Source organism: Lissotriton vulgaris, chromosome 3_1 (assembly GCF_964263255.1).
Source record: "Lissotriton vulgaris chromosome 3_1, aLisVul1.2, whole genome shotgun sequence".
Classification (NCBI taxonomy): Eukaryota; Metazoa; Chordata; class Amphibia; order Caudata; family Salamandridae; genus Lissotriton; species Lissotriton vulgaris.
The window spans coordinates 2009075356-2009101594 of NC_141689.1; the positions used below are offsets into that span (position 1 = coordinate 2009075356).

The 26239-nt window shown below is 41.9% G+C and overlaps 1 protein-coding gene across 1 annotated transcript in view; it reads right to left on the minus strand.

The window, feature by feature from the left end:
* LOC147728720 (uncharacterized) overlaps window positions 1-26239 on the minus strand; it is a 497345-nt gene that overhangs the window by 57632 nt on the left and 413474 nt on the right. The window contains exon 25 of the mRNA XM_086963852.1: window positions 11916-12070. Within this exon, the coding sequence (XP_086819978.1) occupies window positions 11916-12070 (155 nt within the window). The remainder of the gene's footprint in view (window positions 1-11915; window positions 12071-26239) is intronic.

The window sequence follows — 26239 nt, forward strand, 5'->3', positions numbered from 1 at the left end:
TAATCATATCTGCTTCCCATTTTATAAACACAATTCTGCTCGCATATTGCAATCATTAACGCACTGCTTTGCATGTTTAATATTGCGTGTTTAATTCAATTTAGCTTGAATAAGCGCTGCTTTGCTTGTTTACATTTGCTTGTTTTGCGTGTTTAATTCAATTTAGCTTGAATACGCGCTGCTTTGCTTGTTTACATTTGCTTGTTTTGCGTGTTTAATTCAATTTAGCTTGAATACGCGCTGCTTTGCTTTTTTACTTCAATAAACACAATTCTGCTTTTCAATTTTGTTTGAATACGCTGTAATCCTTTCTGCTTCCCATTTTATGAACACAATTCTGCTTGTATATTGCAACGCACTGATTTGCTTGTTTCATTCAATACTGCTTGAATACGATTCACGATGTAATCGTTAACGATGTATATGTTATTGCGATGCACTTGCCTGCGTCCTGATAACATGCGATGTGATGACGGCTGCGATATAATAGCCGCGTTGCAATGGCATCGCGATGCGATATATCCGTTGTAAGGGGTGTTTCCCTTCATTACCCCATAAAAAATGTGCATTCTTTTTCAACAAAATGCGTAAGGGTTGAACAACCTGTGCGTAATTAGATATAAACCTAGAGTAGTACTCAGTCATACCCAGAAATGATCTAAGAAGATCCTTATTATTGGGAACAACAACCTCATTTATGGCTTTAGTTAATGAAAATTTAGGACTGATTCCAGAAGCTGAGATGGTATGACCTAGATAGTCAAGCGACTCCGCCATGAATTTGCACTTGTCAGAGCCTAAAGTAACCCCAAATTCTTTGAACTTGTGAAGTACCTTTCTTAAAGTGGAAATGTGATCATCTTTGTTTTTTTAATAAATCAACAGATCAACCTGATATGCTTGTACTGACCCAATCCCTGCTAACATATGGTCCATAAACCTTTGAAACATGCTAGCTGCTTAGGCTAGGCCAAAAGGCAGTCTAAGGTATTTGTATGCCCCGAACAGTGTAATAAATGTAGTGAGATCAGTTGAAGATGTGGCCAAAGGTATCTAATGATATGCTGATCTCAAGTCAAGAATGGTAAAACAAGTGGCACCAGCAATATTAGATAACAAGTCCTGAATCTTTAGTAATGGATGACAATCCACTATAATATTTTTGTTGAGGGTGCGTAAGTCGGCATATAAACGAATCGAATTATCTTTTTTTCTTACTATCACAATGGGACTGACCCATTCTGAAGATTCAGTACTGACAATGATACCCTCACTAACAAGCTTGTCAAGTAAAATTTTCAGGTCATTTCTAACACTCAAGGGAATTGGTCTAGCTTTATGTGCAATTGGAATCACATTTTCTTTTAGCTTAATGAGATGCTCCACTTTAGTAATTTTCCCAATAGCTGAGGTGAACACTTCAGGAAATTCACTAAACATGATAGTAGCAAGATTTGTAGCATTAGGCAAAGAATCAAAAACAGAAGAGATAGAAATGTCATTATTAATTTGAATGGGATTATCGGAGCCTGGGACCAATTTTAAACCCATCTTTGCTAGGTCTTGCCATCCAATAATGTGCTTACCTTTGTGAGCCACATACACCTTAGTGTAAATTTTCCTTTCCAAACACGAGACAAATTCAGTGAAATAGCCAGACATTTCAATGTTATGACCACCATAAGCTTTAGGAATGATGTCTACGGCTTGTAAAGGTTTCTTTGAAGCCCAACACTCTTCATACTTAACATCTGAAACAATAGTGACTGGTGCTCCTGAATCAGCCATCATATCAATCTTTTCATTACCAATGGTAACCTCACACAAAGGTTCTTTAGCTTTTTGATCAACAAAAGTTAAATCTTGAGTGTCTATGGAAAGCATTAATCTCTCCAAATTATCAGAGTGTGTTAGGTTATTCTCAGCAATTGTATTTTCAACACTTTCCTCAGTATCTAAAGTACTAACTCTTATTATTCTCTTACTTCTACAAATATTGTAAAAATGACCCATTTGGTACATTTTTTGCCCAATGCTGGACAAACAGGACTATCACCTAAATGTGATTTTGCACCACACCTGTAACAGAAGGAATTAATTTTGTTCTGCTTCTGTTGAAAAGGTTTAGGATATTTTGACCTGTAAGAAATATTGTTAATAGGAGAGTCATGTTGAATCATGTTAACAGGAGAAACATTCTCATTACTTAAACATTTTGAAGTGATAATAGATCTTTCAATGCCTTTCGCAATGACGATGACTTCAGATAATGACGGGTCTCTACAGCTTAGTATTCTCTCCTGGATTTTCTTGTGAAAGCAGCTGAAGACAAATTGGTCTCTTTTATAATAGTCTAGATGTGCTCCAAAGTTAGATTCTGAAGCTAAGTTCCTCAATACTGATATGTAGTCTTCAACAGACTCATCCGAATTTTGTTTCCTCTTCATGAATTTGAATCTTTCCAACATTACACTTGGTTGTTCCAGGAATTTTTTGTTTAACCTGTCAACTGCATCTGAATAAATATTCCAACCATCTCCTTCACCTGGCTGTGGAATAGTGACTGGTAAATGATTGAAAATTTCACGACCAGCACTTCCCAGAAAATTGTAAAGAATGGCTAATTTGCGTTTAGCTGAATATGCCTCTGCATCTATGGCCACCAAATAATTTTCAAAGGATTTAAACCACAGTTTTGCAAGGTTCCTTTGGTTTGCCCTGTCTTGGCAGAAAATGATCCAGCTGAAAGATTTGCCGAGTAGCCATTTTAACTGTTGACTTTTTGAATTATATTAATAATTTTCAATTAATTTGTCTGTCACGAGGTGAAAGGTAAGAATTGCCTTTAAATATTAATGAGTCAATAAACTGTGTAAGTTATTTTCAAGTTTCTAGAATAATAATTTTCAAATAAACATTTTTGAAGGTAAAGAATAACTCACAGTTATTTTCAAATGTAGTTTCTCTCCAAGCCACGGAGATCGTGCTCGAGTAAACACTCTCAATGAGGAAGTGTCCTTAAAAACCAATCGGATTCCTTAGAAATTGTAGGGGAGTGGTTAAACAGGAGAGCCAATGAGGGAGGCTCACGCAAACCAGGCTCACCCTATGAGAGGTACAGCACTTGTAAATATCCAGCGCTAAACCGGAAACTGCTAATTACTTCATGAAAAGCAGCGTCATTTTTGTCCGTCTTCTAGCAAGTAAACCAAGCTGAAATAGAGACGAGCGGCTGGCGTTTACGTTGAGGACTTCTGCTGAAACAGGCACAAAATTTGCGATGTCGGAGAAAACTGAAGAGAATTGTCGCCAAATGTAATGTAAGCGTTTTATTCAAAGAAATGATTCAAGAAAATCAGCTGGTATGTTCTTTGTAGTTTAATCTTTCAATAAATAAGACATTGCGGGAGTGCGTCCTTCCCCTCTGCAGTCCAAGCGGAATCTCGTTTGAGAAACCGCTTCCACAGCAGAGAAGAAGTTACATGCATGAGAGTGCATATTTCAATACAGCACATTTCAAAAGATACTTAAACAGCATGCGCACCTAACTAGACATGTGCGCATGCCAACAATAACATCACCATCATTCTAAAAGTGATGAGCGCGTGAAGCGTGTACATTAAATGAAAGCCATACATTACAATGAGAGTGAGCACATTGGTCAGGACAAATTCCCGCAGGTCGAGAGGCTGCCGATTTGAGAATTTTCTTTTGATTAAGTTGTTCTTGTGGAGACTTCATTTCATAGAAAAGAGGCAGAAAACATTGACAATCTAGAGAGAGCAAAGTCTGGAGAATTCAACAATGCACAGGCTGTTTACGTCACTGGGTACTGGGCTAGCAAATGCCAAGAGTCGCACTGCATTTAGCTGACCTTTGACTCAGTCATGCTGTGATTGAAGGACAAGCTGTGAATTCCCTGAATGAGAGAGACTTGAGTGAATGGTGAGGAGAAGTTATAGTTGACATTTAGAATCAGATATTATGGGGATACCTGCCTCTAAAAAGCAAAAAGTTAGACAATGAGGAGAAATTCCTATCGAAGGCGCAAGCTAGATAAATAGTGGAAAAGAAAGGGTTACACACATATGCCTGGCTCAAACAATGTAAAAAACAACAATATCTCAATTGGATTCACTTGAATAACAGAAATGTTTGCATGTACAGGACATTACAAAAGATCTGGGAAGGAAGAGAGACTCGGAATTTCAATTAGTTTAGAAGTGCATATAGCTTCATATATTTAAGGACAAGTTTAAGCAAAAACAATCAACCGAACAGTTTACGATAACAGCGCAAGTGACATATGGGTGAAAACAGCGAAGGACGCAAATTGACAAAAATGAAAAACACAATATAAACAAAGTTGTTGGTTCCTCTTTAGTGAATGGGTATTGGCAATTAGTTTGGGAACCAAGGTAGGTAATGCGCCATAAGTCGCACTGTATTGTGGGTCGACGGCGTTTCGATTCTATTGATTTAGGATCTTCATCAGGACTGGGTTGCCGATTGACGATGGTGCTGTATGTAAATGAAGGGAAAGGTAAGGGGTTGGGAGGGATGCGGGGTCTGCTTAGCGGGGGTGGCGAGGGAAGAGGAAGGGGGGTGAGTGGGAGAGGTAGGAGGGCCTGGATGAACGGGGGGAGGGAAGGAAAAGGAGGGTGGCGGGGGAGCGGTCAGCGGGTAGAGGCCCTAGTCTGGTGGTCAAAGGGTTAGTAACAGGTGGCCAACTATGTAAGGTCTCAAGTGAGGGCGGTGCCCCTGTCTGGCAGACAAAGGACTAGTAGGCGGTGGCCAACTGTGTGAGGTCTTAACTGATGGCAGAGAACGGTGGGGGGTGTTTTTTTTTAAAAAGGGGGACTCGGTCGGTAAGGGGATGCAGTGAAGAGGGGAGGGGGAGGAAGGCGAAGGCGGAGGAAGGGGAAGGGGGAAAGGGTGTAGGCGGCGGGAGGGGGGGTGTGTTAGGAAGGGTGGAAATGGGGGGCGGTTACTCACTCGGATTTGCTGATCCAGAGATGGGTACCTGGGGGAAAAAGGAGAAAAGGTGGGGGAGGGGAGGGGAGGGGGAAAGGAAAGGGGGAAGGCAAGGGCAAGAAGGGGGAGGAACTCACTAGAAAAGAGCTGATCCAGAGACGGGTCTGGTCTGGATTAGTAGATGTCGGCTCTGGTAGTGAATTGGTATATGAAGGCTTAATCAGATGGAAGGCAGCTGAATGAAGGAGAGGGACTAGATGAGAACTCAAGTAGAGGAAAGGAGGGGGTGGCGAGAAGCAGCGGAGTGAGCAACTTACATGGTGGTCCAGGTGCAAAAACGGAGCACCGTTATTGCCGGTGGGGAGAGAAGATAAAACGTGGGCTCAGTTGCTGGGTCCAAAATGTGAAGATTCCTAGAGAGGAGGAGAGAGAGGCAAAGCGTGATTAAAGGTTGATGGGAGGGGAGGGGTAAGGGGTGGAAAGGGGTGAGGCGCAGTACAAACTCACGTGTACGGGTACAGGAACGGAGCCCCCTTCTGGCCATGAAGGTGATTGTGGGCAATTGAATTGCTGAGGCAGGGTCCAGGGATCCGCTGCCAACCTCCCGGTCAAGGAACCTGGAGAGCGGGAGAAAAAGAGGTCGGTTGAAGGACCGGTCCGGGAGCTCTGTAACCGAGGATCGAGGAAAGAGGGGCGGGCCCCAGGGGAGTGACGGGCTTACTGTGGGGGGATGAAAGAAGACCGTCCAAGTCCAGGGTTCGTGAAGCGGTCGTGGGATCTGTTCAGTAGACCTCGATCCGCGTTAGTGTTGCAATACAAAGGGGCTGCGGGAAAACAGTGTAGATGTTTTAAGGGTATGCGGGGCCTGGTGACGCTGTAGCGGCATCATTGAAGGGGCGGGAAAAGGGGCTGGGAAGGGCGAGTAAAAGGACAGGATGGAATACGTCTGTGTGTAGGGGATGACTGCATACATATGCAGGTCGGTGTGTGAGGACCGTGCAGCATGATCATTACCCAGTACATTACAATAGTGATCTGTTTTACATTCCAACATTTCTATTTGAAATTATATAAAGGTAAAAGATGCAAACTAGGAGAGATGGAACAAATTAAAACAAACCACAGTTGGTTGATTTAGGCAGTTCACTGTAATCGGTATTTAACATGCATTACATGATCATACTACAGTGCTTGAGTGGGATGTTAATTCTGTGCTATGTAATGTGGGTTAGACAAATTCCTAGCAGGTTGTTCCATGAGGGTCAGGGGTTGGATCTTGCACGGAGCATGCGCATTAAGATTTGACATATTCATAGGGGGAAGTCGCATCGGGCTGGGGGGGTGGCGATCTAGGGCAGAGCAGGCACATTAAGGCTAAAGTGCGGGTATGCCGGGAGGTAGCATTTATGAGGAAAGAGTGATAGGGTTCAATAAAGTACCCAAAGGGTTGAGTTTGAAGAACGTTTCAGAGTGTCTGAAGGCACTTAGAGGCGGGTAATGCGCCTCTGCAGTGTGGTCTAGCAGTGATGTTCAGAGTAGAAGTGTGGAGGGAGGGAGAGAACAGACTAGGTCCATTGGCCTTTAAATGTGTATTGTACTGTTCCATTCATCAAGTGTGTTCAATCCCTGGTTTACGGAGTTGCACGCAGTTATCCACTTACACTCTCTGCGGTTCAGGAGGTTTTGAAGGTTACCGCCTCTTAGGGGTAGAGTAGACTGTTCAATCACTTGCCACAACATTTCGAGTTCTGTATGGTTTTTCTCAACATAGTGTGTGACCAGGGGTGCTGTCAATGTTTTACAATGGATACGGCTCTTATGTTGTATGATCCTTTGCTTGATCATTTGGGTGGTCTGGCCAATGTAAACCAGGTCGCAGGGGCACCTGATAGCGTAGATCACATTCTGTAACCTACAGTTGGTGAACGATTTCAGGGGATAAGTTTTATGCCGGAAATCTTTAGTGTTGAGGGTCAGATCGCACACAATGCAAGATTGGCAACGGTAATGTCCAATTACTGGTGGGAGTCCCCAGGCGGTGGTTAAGGAGTCAGGATTACTTGGTCTGGTATGCCACGTGATTGCATGTACCAGATGGTTGGCAAGGTTTTGCCCACGTTGGTATGAGAATAGTGGGGGTTCCTGGAAGGGTCCTTGTGATCGCATGATGGGCCAGTTGCGAGTGATGATTTTCTTCACGTGGTTGCTACAAGGGCTGAATTTTGTGACAAAAGGGATGCGGCTGTTGGTTTTCTTCAGTTGGAGTGTCAGTAGAATTTCGAGGTGACAGTATCATGTTTTTTTGCGTGCACGTTTGATGAGATGTGTTGGGTAGCCCCTGGCGATAAGTTTGTCTTGAAGAATTTCTGATTCCCTGAAATAATCTTTGCGCCATTTGCAGTTTCTCATGATTCGCAAGAATTGGCCATAGGGCAGGCCGGCTTTCAATCCTCGTGGATGGTAACTAGAGTAATGGAGCAGTGTCTTCCTTTCTGTAGGCTTGCGGTACAGGGTAGTCCCAATTTTACCATCTACCACGTGGGTGGAGATGTCTAGGAATGGGAGGTCGTTGGTCTTACAATCCATGGTAAATTTTAGATGCTGTCGGGAGTTGTTGAGCCATTCTACAAATTGTTCCAGAGTGTCCGTGTTCCCTGACCACAGTAAAAGAATATCGTCTATGTAACCACGCCAAAAGTGTATTTGACTTTGGAACGGGTTGATAGTGGTGAGTATGTGTGTCATTTCCAAGTGATGGATGAAGAGGATGGCGAGGTTTGGGGCAAAGCAAGCGCCCATTGAGACTTCTTTGATTTGAAGGTAGTAGGTTTCATGGTAAAGAAAATAATTATTTTCCAAAGCAATGCGTAGGAGGCTCATGATGAAGGATGTAGGGACAAGGGTAGGTTGTTGTCTTGTTTCGAGTAGGTTTTGAATCACTAAAAGTCCCTCTTCGTGAGGGATATTGGTATAAAGTGACTCGATATCAAGACCCACCATTAGTTCAGTTTCAGGGTTGAAGGGACGGTCCTCCATCGTCTTAATAAGGTCCATACTTTCTCTGATGTATGTCTCGGTCTGGGGGACGAACTCTTTGATGACAGCGTCAATATATTTTCCTAACGGTTCCAGTATAGACCTGCAGTCGGACACGATTGGTCGTCCCGGAGGATTGGTACTGTCTTTGTGGATGTGTGTGATGATCCCATCACACAGAAGAATACCTTTTTCTGAACAATCAACCCCCCAGGACACCTGTAATCTATATCCTCCCAAAGATCCACAAAGACAGTATAAGAGCAGGGTGTCAAACACAATGGGGTTGGTATCATTGCCAAGTGAGAAGCTGCCTAGGCCAGATGACCTACCCAATGAGTTCTACAAAGTTCTTGGCCACAGTGACATAATTTGGCATATTCTGCATAAGTACAAGCATTGCATTTCATATATTCATGTGCACATTTTTCATTTAAAATGCATGCTGTACGTAGTATATTTTGCACATGGACAACATATCACATTTGCTTTATTATAATTTGATAGTGCATCAATTATTCCTATCTATGTATATATTGGATTTATAATGTGTGATAGAATTTACTTGAAGTGCAATTAATATACTAATTGTTGCTTTTTACATCAGTCATCACGAGGCCTGCCTTTTTCCAAATAATCGGACAAGTGTATTTAAACTTGGTGCATATATGTATTAGGCAAAGAGGAATCTTCAGTTTCCTAGCTGCAAACATTCAAAGCACAGGCCCTCTGCTTCTCTGAGCCTGCTTGACCGTATCATCTCACGGAGTGCCAAAACTAAAAGATAGAGCCAGAGAGACACCTTTTCGAACACCAGAAAAATAGGCTTGTTGTTCAGCTAAGGTATGCAAGATAGAGCCACCTTCAGAAAAACAGCTAGCTATTTCTGGTGCTTCCACTACTTTGCTAGGAGCCAATAGGCAGGGGTTCTTAAAAAAAAGACTGGTTCCACCATTCAATGCAATTAATCTCTGAAACACTGTAATAATGTTGCGATTCTTTTTAATATTTTGCTTATTAGTTGATTTTAATACAACTATTGTGTTTGTTTTTATAATTACACCCATTCATTTTATCTGCACTAGGTCAGAATGCTGATTTTATTGAGTCTTAAATGTATATAGAGTGCATTTCTTTTGTATACACATCCATGGTGAAAGGACTATTGGAACTTGGTAAGAAACACATTATCCTGTAAGTTTCACAAGACACACCAACCTCATGTAATGAGGGGGTGGTCTGTGGTTTACAGTCCACCAGATTCCCTGTCTATGATCGGTAATTTGACTTCCAGCCTGTGATTAAGCCACAGGGTCTAGTAGGCTAAAACCAGGTTGTGTTTTGCAGAAGCTGCAAAAATGCATCAGCAGTATTTTTCCAAAATTGACAGTCCTCCTTAACAGAATAATTCATAATTTTGAAGTCCATTCCATCTTTAAAAAGGGTAATTGGGTAATCTTTCCCAAACCTGGTAAATATCACACAGGGCCCTGATTAAGAGCTTGCTGGAGCGGTAACACCAGAGCAGATACCACTCTGGTCAATTCTGAGTGGCTCGGTGTCCCATCGCCTGGGATGTGTAAACACTAGGCCCAGTTTTACTAGGGGTGAAAACACAGCTGTAAATGCATCGGCTCCTGCAATGAGCAGAGTCTCAGATTACCCCTTGCCTCCCTCTGACTCTGATCAGCATGGAGAAAAAGCAGTGCCCTTCTCAGCATATCGCCCTACATTTTGCCTCCCTCCCGCTCTCATTACCCCTCAATAGCAACCCAGTGTGGGGCTTCCCTTCCCAATTACCACCCAGTCAGAACAGGTTTTAAAATGAGTGCTAAACACCCCAGAATCAGGAAAACATGTACAAGAGGACCAGGAAATTTCAGTCCGTCTAGTTATTTCCCATTCTGGGGAGTTAGACTTGTGATCCCCATTAAGTGAAGGGGAGAGACCTTTATAATTGTTCACTCTGGCCCTAGTATCTTCCCTCTGATTAGGTGGCAAACTCGCATTTAGGAGTTAGGAGGTGTTATTTTCAATCAACTAGTCTGTGAAATTTTGATTATAAGGTACTGGTGAAAATATTTGCTACTATTGTTGCTAGAATCATCCGGAATATCATACATGCAGACCATCTGATTGAGGCGTTCAAGTATGCGGAGATTAATAAGGCACTTATGCATAATGTAGACCTACTGGCTTTGACAATCTTTGTTTCAAACGTGTAGGATTAATGTGTCTTTATGAGATCTTGCCAACTACAAACACGGGAGCACCAGCGTAACATTTCTGGACCATATTGTAAAAAAAAGCAGAGTTAACTCGCTAAACCATAAATGCTATGAGGTCCCACTAATCAAGACTATTGTTCTTATTTTTATTTAAAGATGGTGGAATGAACAGCAAACACAGGCACACCCACACCACACCTGTCTCTCTGATACGAGCCCTCTACTACCTGCTTTTGGGTTCCCATTCATATCTTTATAGCAAATGAAAACATATCTATGTTTCTTCACATCATATTTGAACTTTAATTTAAATACCCATCATTTAACCACCAGTCACAAGGTTGACTTTTAACAAAAACCGTGTATTCAGCCTACGGCACTCAGCATTCTGGAACCTGTATGTCAGCAACTACAATAGAAAAGTAAAGCTACAGGTCCCAGAAGTGACTGAATGTTGAATCTTATCATCGGGCTAATTGACAGTAATGTTACATTTTGATTGAAAGTGAATTTATGTTTGACGTAAAATACAGAACAACATACCAGTAACTTAGAGTACATTATATAATAAAACCACATACTAGCCTTGGGGACGTACATGAATTGAAATGCATTTGCGTGATTTAGCCCTAAAAAAGTCGACATCTGATGAGGGCTTGCTTATTTTATTGAATTGCACCCATGGATCTAACATGGCAGAATTTAGCCAAAATTCAAAGGGACTAGGAATAGAGGCAAAATGTACCTATTTGCTGTGGTAATTGTGTCTAGGAGCCACAGTAGTCAGGGGACGCTGAAGCGCAAATGACATGACTGAAACTAATAAAAATACCGTGTATGAAATGGATTATTATGCAAATTAATACATATTTTTTACAAAAAGAAGGTTGACTTCATTAAGAATAGATGCCTGATTTAATAAGATTTCGTTTTTGGATTTTTTTGTTACATTAATTCTGCCTACATGAAGAAAGTTTTAAATAACTGCATGGCAGTCTCCCAGTGCATGAAGCCCCAAAATGCACAGCACATTTTCATGTAGGATTGCACATCGACATGGTCTTTTTTCTGTGAGGTCAATTTGTAAATGATGCAGCATCTAATTCCACCAATGAGAAAGCTAGGATGCAATGGACAGATGAGGACCGAAAGAAGGCTGCATTATTTTCATACTCTTGAGAGCAACATGCATGTTTTGCAGAGAATAGGTTTGATATGAACAGCCCTAAAGCGCAGTTAATACCAGACATGAAAAAGTCAGACAGACTTGTCCATTGTAGTAAACATTTGTGCATTTCAATATAGCTGACTAAACTATTCGGATTACAGCCTTAACATCTAATTCAGATGATGCTGCAAGAACACTCCATGGCACATGTACATGTCCATTAGCCGTAACGGCAGTCACCTGGTTCTCCTCAAGTACAGAGTACTGTCATACTTCCTCAATGTATATTATGTTACAGTTTCCACCTCTTCCTTTATGCAATGCGATTGTGTAAAATAAGGTATTGTAAAGCACCGTGCGAGGTGCATTGAACATCTATGCATGAAGGGCTTGATTGGCCAGTAGTCTCATTGAGAATCACTCACTTACATTCACCCTACATTTATCTGTAGGGTGGCTGGTATCTTACTATTTCTCTCTGCGCTACACTTGAGGATATCATGTCTTACCTTCTCATTTCCACTCAGCAGGTACTGATGAATTGCATTGGACTTCTCATTAGCAAGTTGCTGCAGCCTCTCCATCTCCTTTCTCACCTCACCATCCAGTCGCCTTTTCTTCCCCGTCTTGGTTTCATTACGCCTTTGCCAGGGTGTCAGAATTACTGAAAAAATCAGGAGCCTGTTAGATCACTTGTTGTGAATTGATTTCTTTGTTTGTTAATTTCATATTTTTATATAGCATGGCTCTACCCAAGTCAGGTGCCGGTGCACCTTCCAGACTGAACAAGTAGAGATTTGGAAGTCATTACATTACAAGGGGAGATTTGGAATTTATTAGATCAAGGTGAAAGTGAACTGTGAACCTCAGTAAATCCAGCATTTGAAGAGTGGTTCGAAATACTCTGCAATGGAGAAAGGGGATTTCGGAAAAAGGAGAGTTCGTAGAAAATCAGGAATGAAAACATGACAGCAGATGATACGTGTTCTAGATATTCTTTCCAGAAACACAGCCCGCTATTAGGCTTTTTAGATGTCCTACCACTAAGGACATTGACAACTTCCCAATGTCCAACATGAGACAGAAAGCTAGATGGATTGCAAACACCACACAATCCACTGAACAATTCTTGAGTAAGATGCGCTTTAGTTAACAATCAATCCTGTGAGGTATCGAAGAAATTGATAGTGGAACCTAAACCCTCTTTAGTCATTGAAAGGCACACTCAAGAAAACTAGGAAACCAGGAACATAGTTTATAAGATTAATTTTAAAACCAAAATGTTATCCAGGTGCACACAATATGAATCATAACTATAATCAGAACCAGCATAATAGTGGCAATAATACTTTCCAGAAGGATGAATAATAAAAAATAGTGTGACATTGTTGTGAAAACATAAAGCTTTCTTGATATCACTATTGCAGACCCCACCCACCTTTTTCTTGGGTAACTAAGCTAAACTTAGCACCAAAAAGATGTCTACTTCAAGTTTCAAAGATGGTTCACACCTGTGTACTTCTTCTGAACAATAGAACCAATGTTCATCAATATTGCTATTCTCGTCTGCACTGGCAAACATACAGATACACACCCGGAGTAAAGGCCAGAGGTGCCTTTCTGTAGCCGTCAGTGAAGGAAGATGATCACAGCTCTGTATGACCTCTGTCTCAAGCCTCTGGTATGAAGTTCCTCTCTATCTCTATCTCAAACTCAGTGTGGTTTAAATATTGTATCTGAACATTGTTGAACATATTTCAGAATAAACAACTGGCAAAAGGTACTGGCATCCTTTTGCTTACTGGTTTTCTGTTAAAACTTGCCTATTGTTTAAAAACCATTAAACACAATGTTAAGTTATCAGCTTCTATGAAACCTTGGCCATTCTTTGAAAACAATCCACTGCGAATGGCAATACCATTAATATATAGCACAGTATCTTCAGGCCTAAAATAACTCCATTTGCAGTAGCTGAAACATTCCTCATTACATTCAGTGGAAGCTGCAGTCTACACTTTGTCTTTCTGGCACACTGTTCATTTCTCCTACTTTTTCACCTAAGGTTTTGCCTGAGAAAGGAGATGTGGTCAGCCTTAGAAATTTCACTGATAGTGGTTCAGACCACTAGGGTCCTGTCTCTAACTCCATTGAAAGAGTAATTACTTGCAGGAAATAAGATCACCTTTTCTATGTGACATGATCAGGTTTTCATTGGCAAGCCAAGGACTATGTGGTACCCTACAAACCCCTGAGGAGGTGACCCTCGGATTTTGCTTCTCCTACTTACTAGTTTCAGATGCTATGATCTGGGCATGTGCCAGTGCTAAACTTAATTGGACACGCTGCGCGTCCTTGTGGTACTAGTAGAGTAAGATCTCTCTTATTCAGAGATATGGGAACGAGAAATTTGTTTTATTGTACTTGAACTTTAACTGAAGGGGTCCTGGATTATATTTGCTTGTTGTGAAATTATTTGAACTTTAATTAGTTATTGAGCACGTTGAGCAATCTGTTACCAGGTAGGCATCAACATGCCTTTTCTACTTTCTGGTTTCAGGTGCTGCTGCGCTGAGCCATTACTTAATCGGCCACTCGGTGTGTCTGTGCAGTGGCACACCAAAGCCCAGCCCATCTGCATCTGTCCATACACTGTCGGGGCAAGGGGTCAAAAACTGTTTTTTTTTTTTCAAGGGAGGAATTCATGGCACCAAGAAACACCGGGATGTCAGAACACTCCCTCAAGACCATTGCGGCCAATAGCATAGACAGCTCCTATTGCCTAGGTATGTCCATGGATTTCCTCGGGGTTGTACTTTAATGTTTGTCAATCTCAATAGACAGTCACTGACTAAACATATGATTGAAATGAATGACGACATGGTTATCTGAGAATTTTAAACCTAAATACTTTCAACCATTTCAAAAGGCTACAAAATTGTATTCCACAAAATTATATTGCAAAACAGAAAGCCGAATAAACCAGTTGGAGAGATGGCAGCTATTTTTAAAGAAAATATTTCAGTGTACTTTCAGCCTGAGAATAATATAGCGAATGTCGATAACTTGTTTTAGCATACATTATCAGTTCTACTTGTGTACCTCCAACCGGGCCAATCAAGCACATTTTTGTTACAGTGTTTTTTTGACTACTTAACACTTGTCTCTTGGCTTGTAATATTTCCCAGGTTGTATGAAACTCTAATTATAGGGCCAATGATCTGGTTGCAGTTAAAAAAGCAGCTACATTTTGTGAATTTCTTTCTCCTTTAAATCTGACCAAATGTGTTAATGCCCCTACCACCCTGAAGGATCATGCCCTTGCCCAACTCTGAACTTCTAATGTAAGTTTGCTTGACTTACGATTGGAACAATGGCTGTGGTCAGACCATTTTGTTATTTATTGAGACATACATGTCACACAAGTTAATAGGGCTTTGGTGGGGACGGGGGGGGGGGGAGGGGGGCGGCCGACCATCGGGAGGCCTGCCACCCCCGGGGAGTTTTGGGGCTGGGGGAGGGATGGGTGTAGACCCAGCACCGTATGTGGGCTGGTTTTGGGCTAGTTGGTAGCCTTGGGCTGGGGTGGGCTAATTTTTGGGCTGCGTTTGGGCTGGTTTCTTTAAAACAGGCCATTTTGCTTCATAGGCCACCATTTCGGTGGCTTGTGACACAGCAGCCGGGCGGGGGTGTGGCGGACATAATTATTTTCCCTCCCTCCCTCCCTCCCTCCCTGGGTTTTTCTTTCAGTGATAGGGGGGGTTCAAGTTTCGAGCCTGGGGGCAGGGGGTGGGGTGATTGCCTTTTTCAGGGTGTAGTGGGGTTGTTTGTGGTGTGCGGTGGTGTGTTTTGGAAGGAGTTTTCCTGGGGGCCGGTGCATTAGGGTTTTTGTTAGATGGTTGTGGGGTTTGTCGTGTCGCTGGAGCAGGTGTTGGTGTGATGTTCCGCTTTAGGGGGCGGTTCTTCCTAATGTATGGGGAAGTGTAGGAGATCTGTTTTTGGATTATCGGAGGGTAGGTCAAGCACAATAAAGTATTTAGCCAGAGGGAGAGGCAAATTGACATTTTTGCTAATTGTTTTCTGTCTGTGGATTGGGGGAACCAGTTTAGAGGAGGGGGTGGGGGATTTGTCAGGAAATTACATATTTAGTGAGGTCTAGTTTTGTACGGCGGAGGCCAAGGGTTTTCATTGTGTAAGGTGCACCTGCTTCCAATAAAGCGGCCTTTATCACACCTAATTTTGAGTCATGGTCGGTGCTGTTTGCCACCCCCCCTCCCCCGTTGGGCCTCAACAGTAGTGGCCTGATTTAGAGTCATCACAGGCTGCTTTCCAGCAACCCATGAGATTCATCTGGGACAGAAACTGAATGCGGATGAAAGAGAGATTCGTATCATTAGCAATCGCAGTGATCTCTGGTTGGGTACATTTTGCTCCTCTCAGATGGTCTCACTGCCCACTCATTCCACATAAGAAAAGAGCTTGGGATTAAAGATTGATTATCAAGAGACGCTATCGGCTCAATGTCTTTGGTAGTGTCTTTTTACACTCTCTGCTTTAAAATAATAAGGAAGATTATACCTCTGCTATCGGCAGGTTGCAGCATATTGCTATTCGGGCCCATATACATTTCTGCTAAGACTATGCTAAATTACCTTTATTTGTAGCTATTGCAACATTTAATACCTAAGCTGCACGTCATCCAAAACAATGCTGCCCACTTAATTACAGAGGGTCTGAGACTGCTCATGATATTCCGCCGCTTCAGAAACAGAGCAGTGAGTGCAGTTTACAGTTCTCAGTATTATTCACCGGACCCTGCTGAGCGAGATGCCTGTATGTATTAATGGATGTCTTCTTAAGTAAAGTGTTCGTAGGACTCTCCATTCAATACAGTCAAACTGTTTGACTGTTGCTAGATCCGTAGACGAATAACAAGAGATTGAAGTTTTTTTCTGAAACTACTTTATAGTATTCCTTGCCTTCTTAATTACGTCAACAACATTCTATCATTATTTTTCGCCGTCAGCTCAAAACCTTGATCTGTCCGTTAGGCGTATCCGTCCAAATACATCATATTTATTTTTTGGTAATTAGAGCCTACTCAGCTTTCACGCCCAGAGACCTCTGTAATAGTGTGTAAAATAACAGTTTTATAACATATTACATCCTCTAGATGGGTTTCACAATGCCACCCTTCCACAGACTGTTTTTAACAAGAAGCTGTAATTTAATTTACAGTCCCTCTCGCCCAAAAAAGTCCAGAAACAGAAAAACTGCCTCCACATGCTTAAGAGGTAGAAGTTTATTGAGTTTCTTCAAAGTAAATAAACAATCACAGTACTGTAAATTCAATTATCAGCTGAGATCTTCCAATCACTTACACTTGACATTGGTATAGCCCACAACCTCTAAATCTGATATATATATCATTTATCACCACCTTGGAAGGAATAACCTGTTTCTAGAACACTTTACAGACTTCAGACTCAGCTGCTTTCTACGTGTAGGCACATCTTTTTACCGACATTTTAACCTCCCTTGGAATAAAGTGACAGGAGCCCAGACCAAGCAACTCAACTCCTACCTCAAAGACAATGACCAAACACAACACTGCAACTTTTCTACCCAAAAAAAGTTGCTACCCTCAGCTTAGTTGTTGACTCGATCAGTATGTCAACTGGTCAAGCCACTTCTTCATCCTATTGGACGAGGTATTACAACACTCAGAACTATAAAGGACAGGAGAGGCCCATGTCAGGGAAGAGAGGCGTGGCAGAGGAAAGGATGGGAGAGATGGTGTAGACCAATTAAAAAAAGAAAAAAGAACTTACCTCCTCACGTACAGCATCGCTTGGTGCTCTTCTGTTCCTTTCCTCTTCACTGCAGGCAGGCACAGGCTTCCAGCCTGTCCTGCGGCGAATCCTGAAGCTGCTCTCATGCATGAGAGCAGCTTCAGGATTGGCCTGAGTGCCGATGATTTGCACCCCAGGACAGATTTGGGGTCTGTGCATGCTCTCTCCAACCCCAGCTGGGGTTGGGGAGAGCTTCACTGCACATGTGGGTTTGGTCGGCCTGAGACTGCCAGTCAAACCCAGATGCACAGTGACTAGTACTGTCCAACATCCCCCCCCCCTCCATCCTGTCATTACCCTGGCCCCACCCCAAATCTTAGCACAAGAAAATTAAAACGATAATAAAATGGATTTTAAATTCATGTTATTATCGTTTTATTTTTCATGTTTTTTAGTTGATGGCGGGGCGACGCTCCTCTGTCATAGAGGAGGAGACGCCGCTGGTACAAGGTGTAAAGCCTAACAAATTAGTACCTATGATCCTGTCTCTCGCACTGGATAGTTGTTTCTCTAATGACCCTATTGAACAAATCAAGCAATACAATGATAAAATATCCACAATATTTAATAGTTTTAGTCCAGCAAGAGGAAGTAAAAATATCCCTAAAAGTCAGCTCACTTGTTCAACAATGACATTAACAGTTTGAGAGAGATCCTATGGGCCTATGAGAGGAGATGGATACAATTCCTGCATTCCTTGAAACTCAGATGCCTAGATCAGGAAAGAAAACTTACAAAAAGCTCCTTTTCTAATCAAAGCTTTTTTTTTTCAGCCTCAAACTTCAGAATGTTAAAAACAGGCCTTAGAGCTTTATCAAGATCATACAGGACGAGACACAAATAGCCACGACTCCCCTATCTACAGTTTCTAATTGCAATGGCATAGCCAAACATGTATACAGTACATCTGTAGGTCAGAGAAACACTGATCACCTTGCACTCCAACCACAGACTGAACAAATTCCTCATATCAGAAAAGCACCAACAGGGTCTTTTGAAAACTTAACTTGAAAAAAAGCCTTTGCAAACTCCAATAGGTCTGACTCAGAGCCTACCTAACAGAACAGTTGATTCTCTATCCACATACATGGCCATTTCATTTGGAGTTGCAGTACCTGAAGGATTTGTGCTCGCCCACTTACTATTCAACTTGAATTATGGGCGAGATAGTCTTCAAGGTAGGTATTGACTTTCACCAATATACAGACAATACGAAGCTGCACCTCAAGAATGGTAGCACAGAAGACATTAATAGCACAATGTCTAATCAACATTAGCTCATGAATGTCATAGATGAGATTTAAGTGTATCCCTCAAAATACAAAATACTGATTTACTCTTTTTACAATCTACCAGCTCTAAGGTCCTTTCTCCTGACCGGATTGTTAAACTAGAGGCCTAAAAGCATTCCCCAAATCCCTAGGTGTTATGGTGGATAGATAACTCACCTTGACTTCAATATCAAAGGCATCACTAAATTGCTCCAGAACATCAGATCCTTTATCAAAACAAGATTTTGAAGACACTGTACATGAACTGGTGATGTCTCACACGGAAAACAGGCACTTTCTATAAACCAGACTGCCTAAATCTTTCCTAAACCCTCTCAAAGCCTCCCTCCACTCTGCCTTTGGGCTAACCACTCACACCTAGGACCCAAATCCAAATGGTGTCACTCTTCGGGGTTAAGCAGTGCTACATCAAAAAGATCAGTACATCTAAAATAAAAGTAAATTAAAAACACAGCCAGCTCGCAATTAAGAAGAACCAACAGAAATGTATGAAGAGTCTAAGAATACATCTCTTTCAGTTGGAACAGAAGGACGTTTGGAGCCAAGATAACTACAAATCTTAGTACAAAAGCAAAGTGAAAACACCCAGAGATGAAGGTGGAGGAATTGTCTCTTGCCATATAAAAAAAGGTAAACCAATATCATATGTGAGAAAGAGGAATTATCTCCCTATACAGTTCAAGAACGCACATTTTAGTGGACCTATTGGTTATCGGTAACAAAACAGACCATAATTGACGTTAATGCTGCCAAGACTGCCATGTCACTACTACACATGTTAACTTTAAAATAACTCTGTGGCTTAGGTTCCTTCCACAGGTCAGTTGCATTAGGAAATTGTGTATTTTGCAATTGCAGCAGTATCTGTGTAAAAGTAAAGCATTGTAGTCATGTAAAACAGCTTGCTTCACACATGTAATCTTTGTTCGTAGTGGTATCAATGTTATATCGGAATGTCTAAAAACCATTGAACAAATATTCCCGGACAAAAAGTCTTTGAATTCAGTTTTTGCAGAAAGGTCATGTTAATATGAACAGATTTAAGAACCATGAACACATGCATGAGGTTTCTAGGCCGGCACATTGCAACATCAACATGAAGTTGGAGAATAAAGGAAATGAATGGTGGATGGACAGTGAGTTTAATAAGGTGAGCGTGTTAAACATGTCTGGATAGTGCTTCACCTTCTATGCACTGAAACCATTATTGGCTCAGTCTACACAAAGCAATATAAGGATCCATGTATTCCATCTCTAATAACTCTAGACTAAAATAGACCTGTATCACATCATTGCCCTGGTGTGCTTTGATTTGTATGTGACATTTGATGCAAAGGGTAATGGGATCTTATTGAACACCAATATTGGCACACAAGGTATAGTGCTAGACTGGTGCAAGTATGTCCTTGGTGACACCCTTCTGCTGTGACTCTTCTTACCTATAGCTCAACGATTATCCCAAACACCTATGATAATCAATAGGGGTTGGCTTTTTAATCCTATTTTAAAATGTGTATCTTCTAACCCCTGAGATTACTTATTGTGTGTTTTTGTTTATCAATATACACCTGAGTGTATAGAATGTAGATACAGCATAGATAGTGTATTGCTGAGTGCATAGAAACTTCAGAAACATCACAGCTGAGGCTATAAACAGCCACATTATCTCCAAGCTTGAGGGCTAGGTTATGGCGACAACATCCAAACCATGATTGAATACAACTCTGCCATACGACTTTATTGAGTCTGTTGCACCATAAAAACGGAAATCTTGTAAATCTTTGCCACATAAGCCCTTATTCAATGAACAACTTTCATCTTTTAGTAGCTTCCTACATCTCGGCTCAAATATTTTGCTCACAGAACCCAGTGAAGGCTGAATTCACTTTCATATAAGAAAATACATTGATCACAGTCCTGCTTTTTAACACCCCTATGAAAGTGATATGATTACCTTACACTCTTCTCTGAGAAGACCCCCAAAATCAGAAGAAATCTCTCCTCAGATTCTTCACAACATCTGGTTGCAACCTGAAAGCTGTCAAAATGTGGTACTACAATTATGCTTCTCATCTTGAAGAATTGATTAAATCACTCAAAATTATAATACCAACCTAAAATGTCTAAGATCTTTTACATGCCAAGACTAGAAAAGCAAACTTCAGTCTGTGTTCTTCCCATTGGCTATAGCTTTTCAATGCACCCTTGCAGCAAGCATTCTTCGTCAACTATTTCAAGGTAGGCCAGATTATGCTTGATCAGAAAAGGAGTAATCCTAACCCAGAAATACATGATAACTCCTGACCAATAACAAATCCCTGGGTAGGTAAAGTAATTGAAAAAAGTGTGTGTTAGACCCGTTAGTCTCACAGTGGTGTTCTTCCAAACCTATTTCCGTCTTCCCTCCTGTTGTGCTGTATTCGTTTTTATTGGCTTTAGGGCTCTGTGTACTTTACCAATGCTAACCAGTGCTAAAGTGCTTGTTGTTACTCACTAAAACATGGTAACATTGGCTTACACCTAATTGGCATATTTAATTAACTTATAAGTCCCTAGTAAAGTGGTTTACCATGTAACGAGGCTGGAAAAATAAATGCTAAGTGGGCCTACAGCACTTATTGTGCCACCCACTAAAATAGCACCTTAACACATGTCTCAGGCCTGCCATTGCAGCCTGTGTGCGGTTTAAAACTGCCAATTCAACTTGACAAAATAACCCCCTTCCAAGCCAAAAACCCCCTTTATAAGACATAATATTCACCTCTCAGGTAAACAACCCAAAGGGCAGGGTGCATTGTATTTAAAATACCGGACATTAATTTTTAAGTTTTACATGTCTTTTTAGTGAATAACTCACAAATCCATTTTCCACTTCAGTAAGGCTTACTTATCCCATAGGATGACTTTGGGTTACCTTATTACATTTAATAAGTGATAACGTGTTGGGGAGCAGGTAGAAATTTCATGTCGATGTCTGCAGAATTTTAAATTTAAAACCCTCTTTAATGGTAAAGTTGGATTTTAAATTGCAATTCTGAAAATTCCACTTTTAGAAAGCTGCAATTTCTTTGTCCTATTTGGTACCTGTAGCCTATTTCCTGAGGTACAAGACTAAGTGTAGTTGACCTTTGTGCATTTCTCCCTAATACCCACTCAATAGAGAGCTTGGGTCTTGGCAGGATGGGCCTTCCAAGGTTGGGTAGGGGGGTGGTGATCTGCAAAACCCTACTTGCACTTCAAAGACACTGCCTCAGGTCACACACATGGAACATCACACTCACCTATTGGGCCTGCTGACAGACTGGGACCAGGGCCTGAGGCAGTATATTCTAGACACTTCTGCAAGGGGAAAACTCCAAAAGCTTCTTCCACTTCAAAGTGGTCATCAGGCATAAAAACACCGCTCTCAGATCCATTCTTCAGTTCACTTCCTGACCTGAGAAAGGACTCCCAGAGGACTTCCCTACTGCCTGTGGACGGCTGTTTACTTCAGAGGACTGCCCTGCTGCACCAAGAGACCGGCACTGCTACCTGAAGACTGTCCTGTGTCATCAGAGGGCTGCCCTGCTGCTAGAGACCTGTTGGAACCCAAGACTTCCATAGTGACTCCAAGGGCTAGCTAGTTGGTTTCCTAATTAGAGCCTCATGGATGGAAAAGGCTCTAACTATGTTGAACCAACAGCTGTACCCAGTGAGTTTTGACCTTCCAGGTAGTGCATTTCCCGTAATGAACTATTGGAAGTGGTGCTGAAGGTGCCCAAACAGACAAAATCCAAAACTTGGAACTTAGAAAATAGTCTGCCAAAAAGTGCTCTGAGAATCAGGAGGGGACCAGGACCTACTTGCTTACCAATCCCGCCCGCGGGAGACTTTCGACTTCCATAAAAGATACTAAGGGCTTAATTACGAGTTTGGCGGTGGCGTGGTGGATACCGCCGTTCCGGCAGTCTGACGGCAGTATTCCAACCTTGGCGGTCAGACCATAGCAACTCCTCAGCATTTGCCCAGCAGTCTGGGGCAGTAATACGCTGGCGGTGCCGATGCGGCACCACCAAGCATGTTAGGACTTTCCTGACCTCAAGACTTTTGATGGTGGTGATCACGCCATGAAAAGTGTGGCGGTCAGAAAAGTAAGGGGGCACTACATGGCTCCCTGGTGTCCCTGTGCATACGAGTGCATACAGGGGCATATGATGTGCCCTCCTGTGTGCATGCAGCCCAGTTCCTGCACAGCATTAAACTGCAAAGTCCATACCGTTCAAGAACTTGCTTTGGCGCTCCTTTGGTGCTGCAGTTCAAATGCTCATAAATGAGCCTTTCAACTGCACTGCTGCAAGACTGCGGCACGCCAGATCACAAAATGACTCTTAATCTGGTGGGCTGACAGAGGTCGAGTTTGGCCGTCTTGGAGCGGGGTGCTGGCATGGCAGCCCGCTTCAAGACCACCAAACTCATAATCAGGCCCTAAGTCTGAACGTTGAAATCTTCATTGTGACCTCACCCGACAGCTCCTTGGACACTGTCGGCTGCCGCGCCCTGCTAAACTTTACCTTCTCAGACATTTTTGTTCAAAACTTCTTTTAAATCCGAAGGTAAGCGGGGACTGGGCCCAATCCACTTCATGTATCAGACGAGTACGCCATTGTGGTTGGCTATAACTTTCGACTTTGCCCCGGTCTTGTGCAACTAGATGTCAGTAGTTGGTGCTTTAATCTATCTTTAGTTTTTTACTTAAAACTTTACAAACTCATAACTCCGGTTCTACTGATTACATTTGTATTGTTTATTGTGTAAAACAATTTATTAAAATGTACTCTATGTTTGCTGTGGGATTTTTCCTGTGTTGTGTTTCACATTACCTCTAAGTTAAGCCTGACTGCTTTTGTGCCAAGCGAGTAGAGGGTTAAGTACAGGTTAATTCAGTGACTTTTTGTTTCTCCCCCGACAGAGCTTGTGGCTTTTGCCCGAGTAGAGTTTCACCTTTCTCAACCAACACCAAATTCCCCCACAGTGCGGCTTGTTGATAAGCAAACACATTGACAATAACGGTCTACTCTCCTCATTCAATCTGAATTTTGAGCTGGCCACATCACAGAAACAGAAAGCCTGAAAAGATGCAACAGCCACCACATGCTGAATGAGGGCGATTGCTACAGTCTAGTCTTATTAGATTTATCTGCAGCATTCAACAGTGTCGACCCTGACCTCCTCTTTCTTACTGACAGCTCCCTGTCTTCAGTTCCTCACGTGAATAAAATTGCCCAAGCTTCAAACTTCCACTTTTGCCACTGAAAAGAATCAATCACCTGTTCCTCAGAAAACAGCTGAAATCAGCTGCACATGTACTCATCATCTCCAGAATAGACACTGCTAATGCCCTCTTAGTTGGCCTTTGGGACTGTAATCTGCCACCCCTTAAAAGCAGTTTCTCATTCCACCGCACAATTAATCACAGAGAAACAAAGGTTTGACCACATCACACCGATTTTACTGACTGTCGACTGACTCTCATTAGAAGCGTGGATACTGTTCTAGTTTGGTTTCCTCACAGACCTTCCTCTTGACATGACACCCAAGCAACAATCTGATACTCCTCCTCATAGGAATGTCTGATTAACTTTTTTGATCAGCTGCTGTTTAACCATGTCTTCACCTCCTGTTTTTCTTGCCACTCCCCCCCACTAAATCTCTTGTTCTTTGTCCCCCACCCCTCACCCTCTTTGCTTTCTCCTTATTGATCCATCTACCTTGCCACTTGTCTTCGTTTTCTCTCCTTCCCTTCTGTTTTCTTCTCCCACTCTCTTTGTAGCCTAATGTAACTTGTCTGTAAACATACCTTGCATATGTAACTACAGTTATCTGTAAAGTGCTTGAGTAACTTCCTATGCGGTGGCACTTTAGAAGAATAAGCAAATAAATAAAACACAAATTAAAAGAGACCATCACAATACCCAGTTAGTGATCAACTCATCCTCTGTAGATCACCAGCCTAAGGTGTGTTTGGAAAGTGCCTGCAGACCATAAATAGAAGGCTGAGAGTAGACAATGAAATATAAATAAAGCATAAAAAATGTTTAGTTGTGAGTTTCTAGCCACAGCAATGTCAACCTCCTTGGCCTGCAGCACTTGGGCTTGGTCTGACTCAACTTGTTAAGAACTTGCATACCTTCTTTAACTAGCAATGATACTTCAGTTAATAGCAGTTCTTCTTAATACAGTTTTTTTAATTTGTATTAAGTGAGCTTCTACTCTATCTGGCTTAGACTTACATTGTGAACTTTGCTAACAGGGTTTTGTTGGGCTTTCCCCAGTGCCTGTAAAGTACTGACAGTGTGGGGTGGTGATTCATCTGAGAGGGTGAAAGCACCAGAAACATGCATCTCTGATCTTGACCTCAATATTGCTGCTTACTCTGCCCCAATGGTTGTCAGGATTCCACCATTGTGATATTAGGTAGCCCTGTCCTGACCAGCAGTTTACTATGTCACACTCTGTGACACTGCAACAATGATCCACTTTTCACTCCAATCCTGCTTTTTAAACTGCCGTACTGGTGCATCCCAGCCCTTGTAGCCTTTTCCCTTCTTTAAAGCTTGAAGATATGGGGGCAAGGATAACTGCTCATAAAATTAAAGGACTCTGTTCCAAAAAAGTAAAGAGCAGGTGTCAGTGAGCAATCCTAGGTAAATTCCTGAAGCTATGGCTCCAAGGAATAGACTTCTCTCAGAGAAAATGCAAGGGGAATATTTAAGTAGTACCAAACCACATTAAAGTCAGGAAAACAAGCAGTAAAAATAAAATTCAAAAGCAATTAAGAACAGAAGGAAAAAATCAATACATAAAACACATCCAAAATGTCAACAGTAAGGAATTCTTGATGTAAATGTCAAAGACACCACTTAGAAACAATGGGAATGTAAAAGTTAATGTTGGCCTATGGGGTGAGGGTTACTCAGTGACTTTTCATGCCAACTTCCATAGAGCACCAGTCAGCTAAATAATGATTGGTTATATATCCCATGAGTACCGCAAGAAATTTCCCACATTCAGTAAATCCCTCTGTTGAAGCATGTCCTGTAATATTCAGGCAGTTTCCAAAATGGTAGAAAGAAAATTCAGCAGTCTGAACTCGCCGAGTTCACCCTTTGGCTGGCCCATTCAAATGGTGTGCCAATCTCTCCCTCCATTGCAAATCCTACCCAGACTGAATCTATGCCCAGGGCAGTCCCTGGGGTGAAAACTGTCGCCATAACTAAGAGAGGGCCAACATCAAAGTCCACACCAGTAGTATAAATGCAGTACTATTGTAGTTTCTGACTGTCATTTATGTGGTCAGTTAGTGTAATATTTTTTTCCAATCTCCTCAAATTCCTAGGATAAATGGAGGTGAAAGTCACTGTAATTACCCTACCCCCATCTTCCTACCAGGATTCTTCCAGCAGGTACCTGCCACCAAAAAGCCATTTGTTTCCTAGGAGGTCCCTAATGAGTATCATTCAGACTTCCTCTCTGGTCTGGGGAAATCTAATTACAATCACTGGTGTCAGTGGGTGCCTGCCTGATCTAATTAGGAGGCTACTGGAACTCAGGTTGCAACCCATAACTAGATCATATTTGGGGAATATACACCAAACCTAATATCACCATTATATTACATTTTGTAATAAATAGCAGATTGCCAGGAAGATGGAT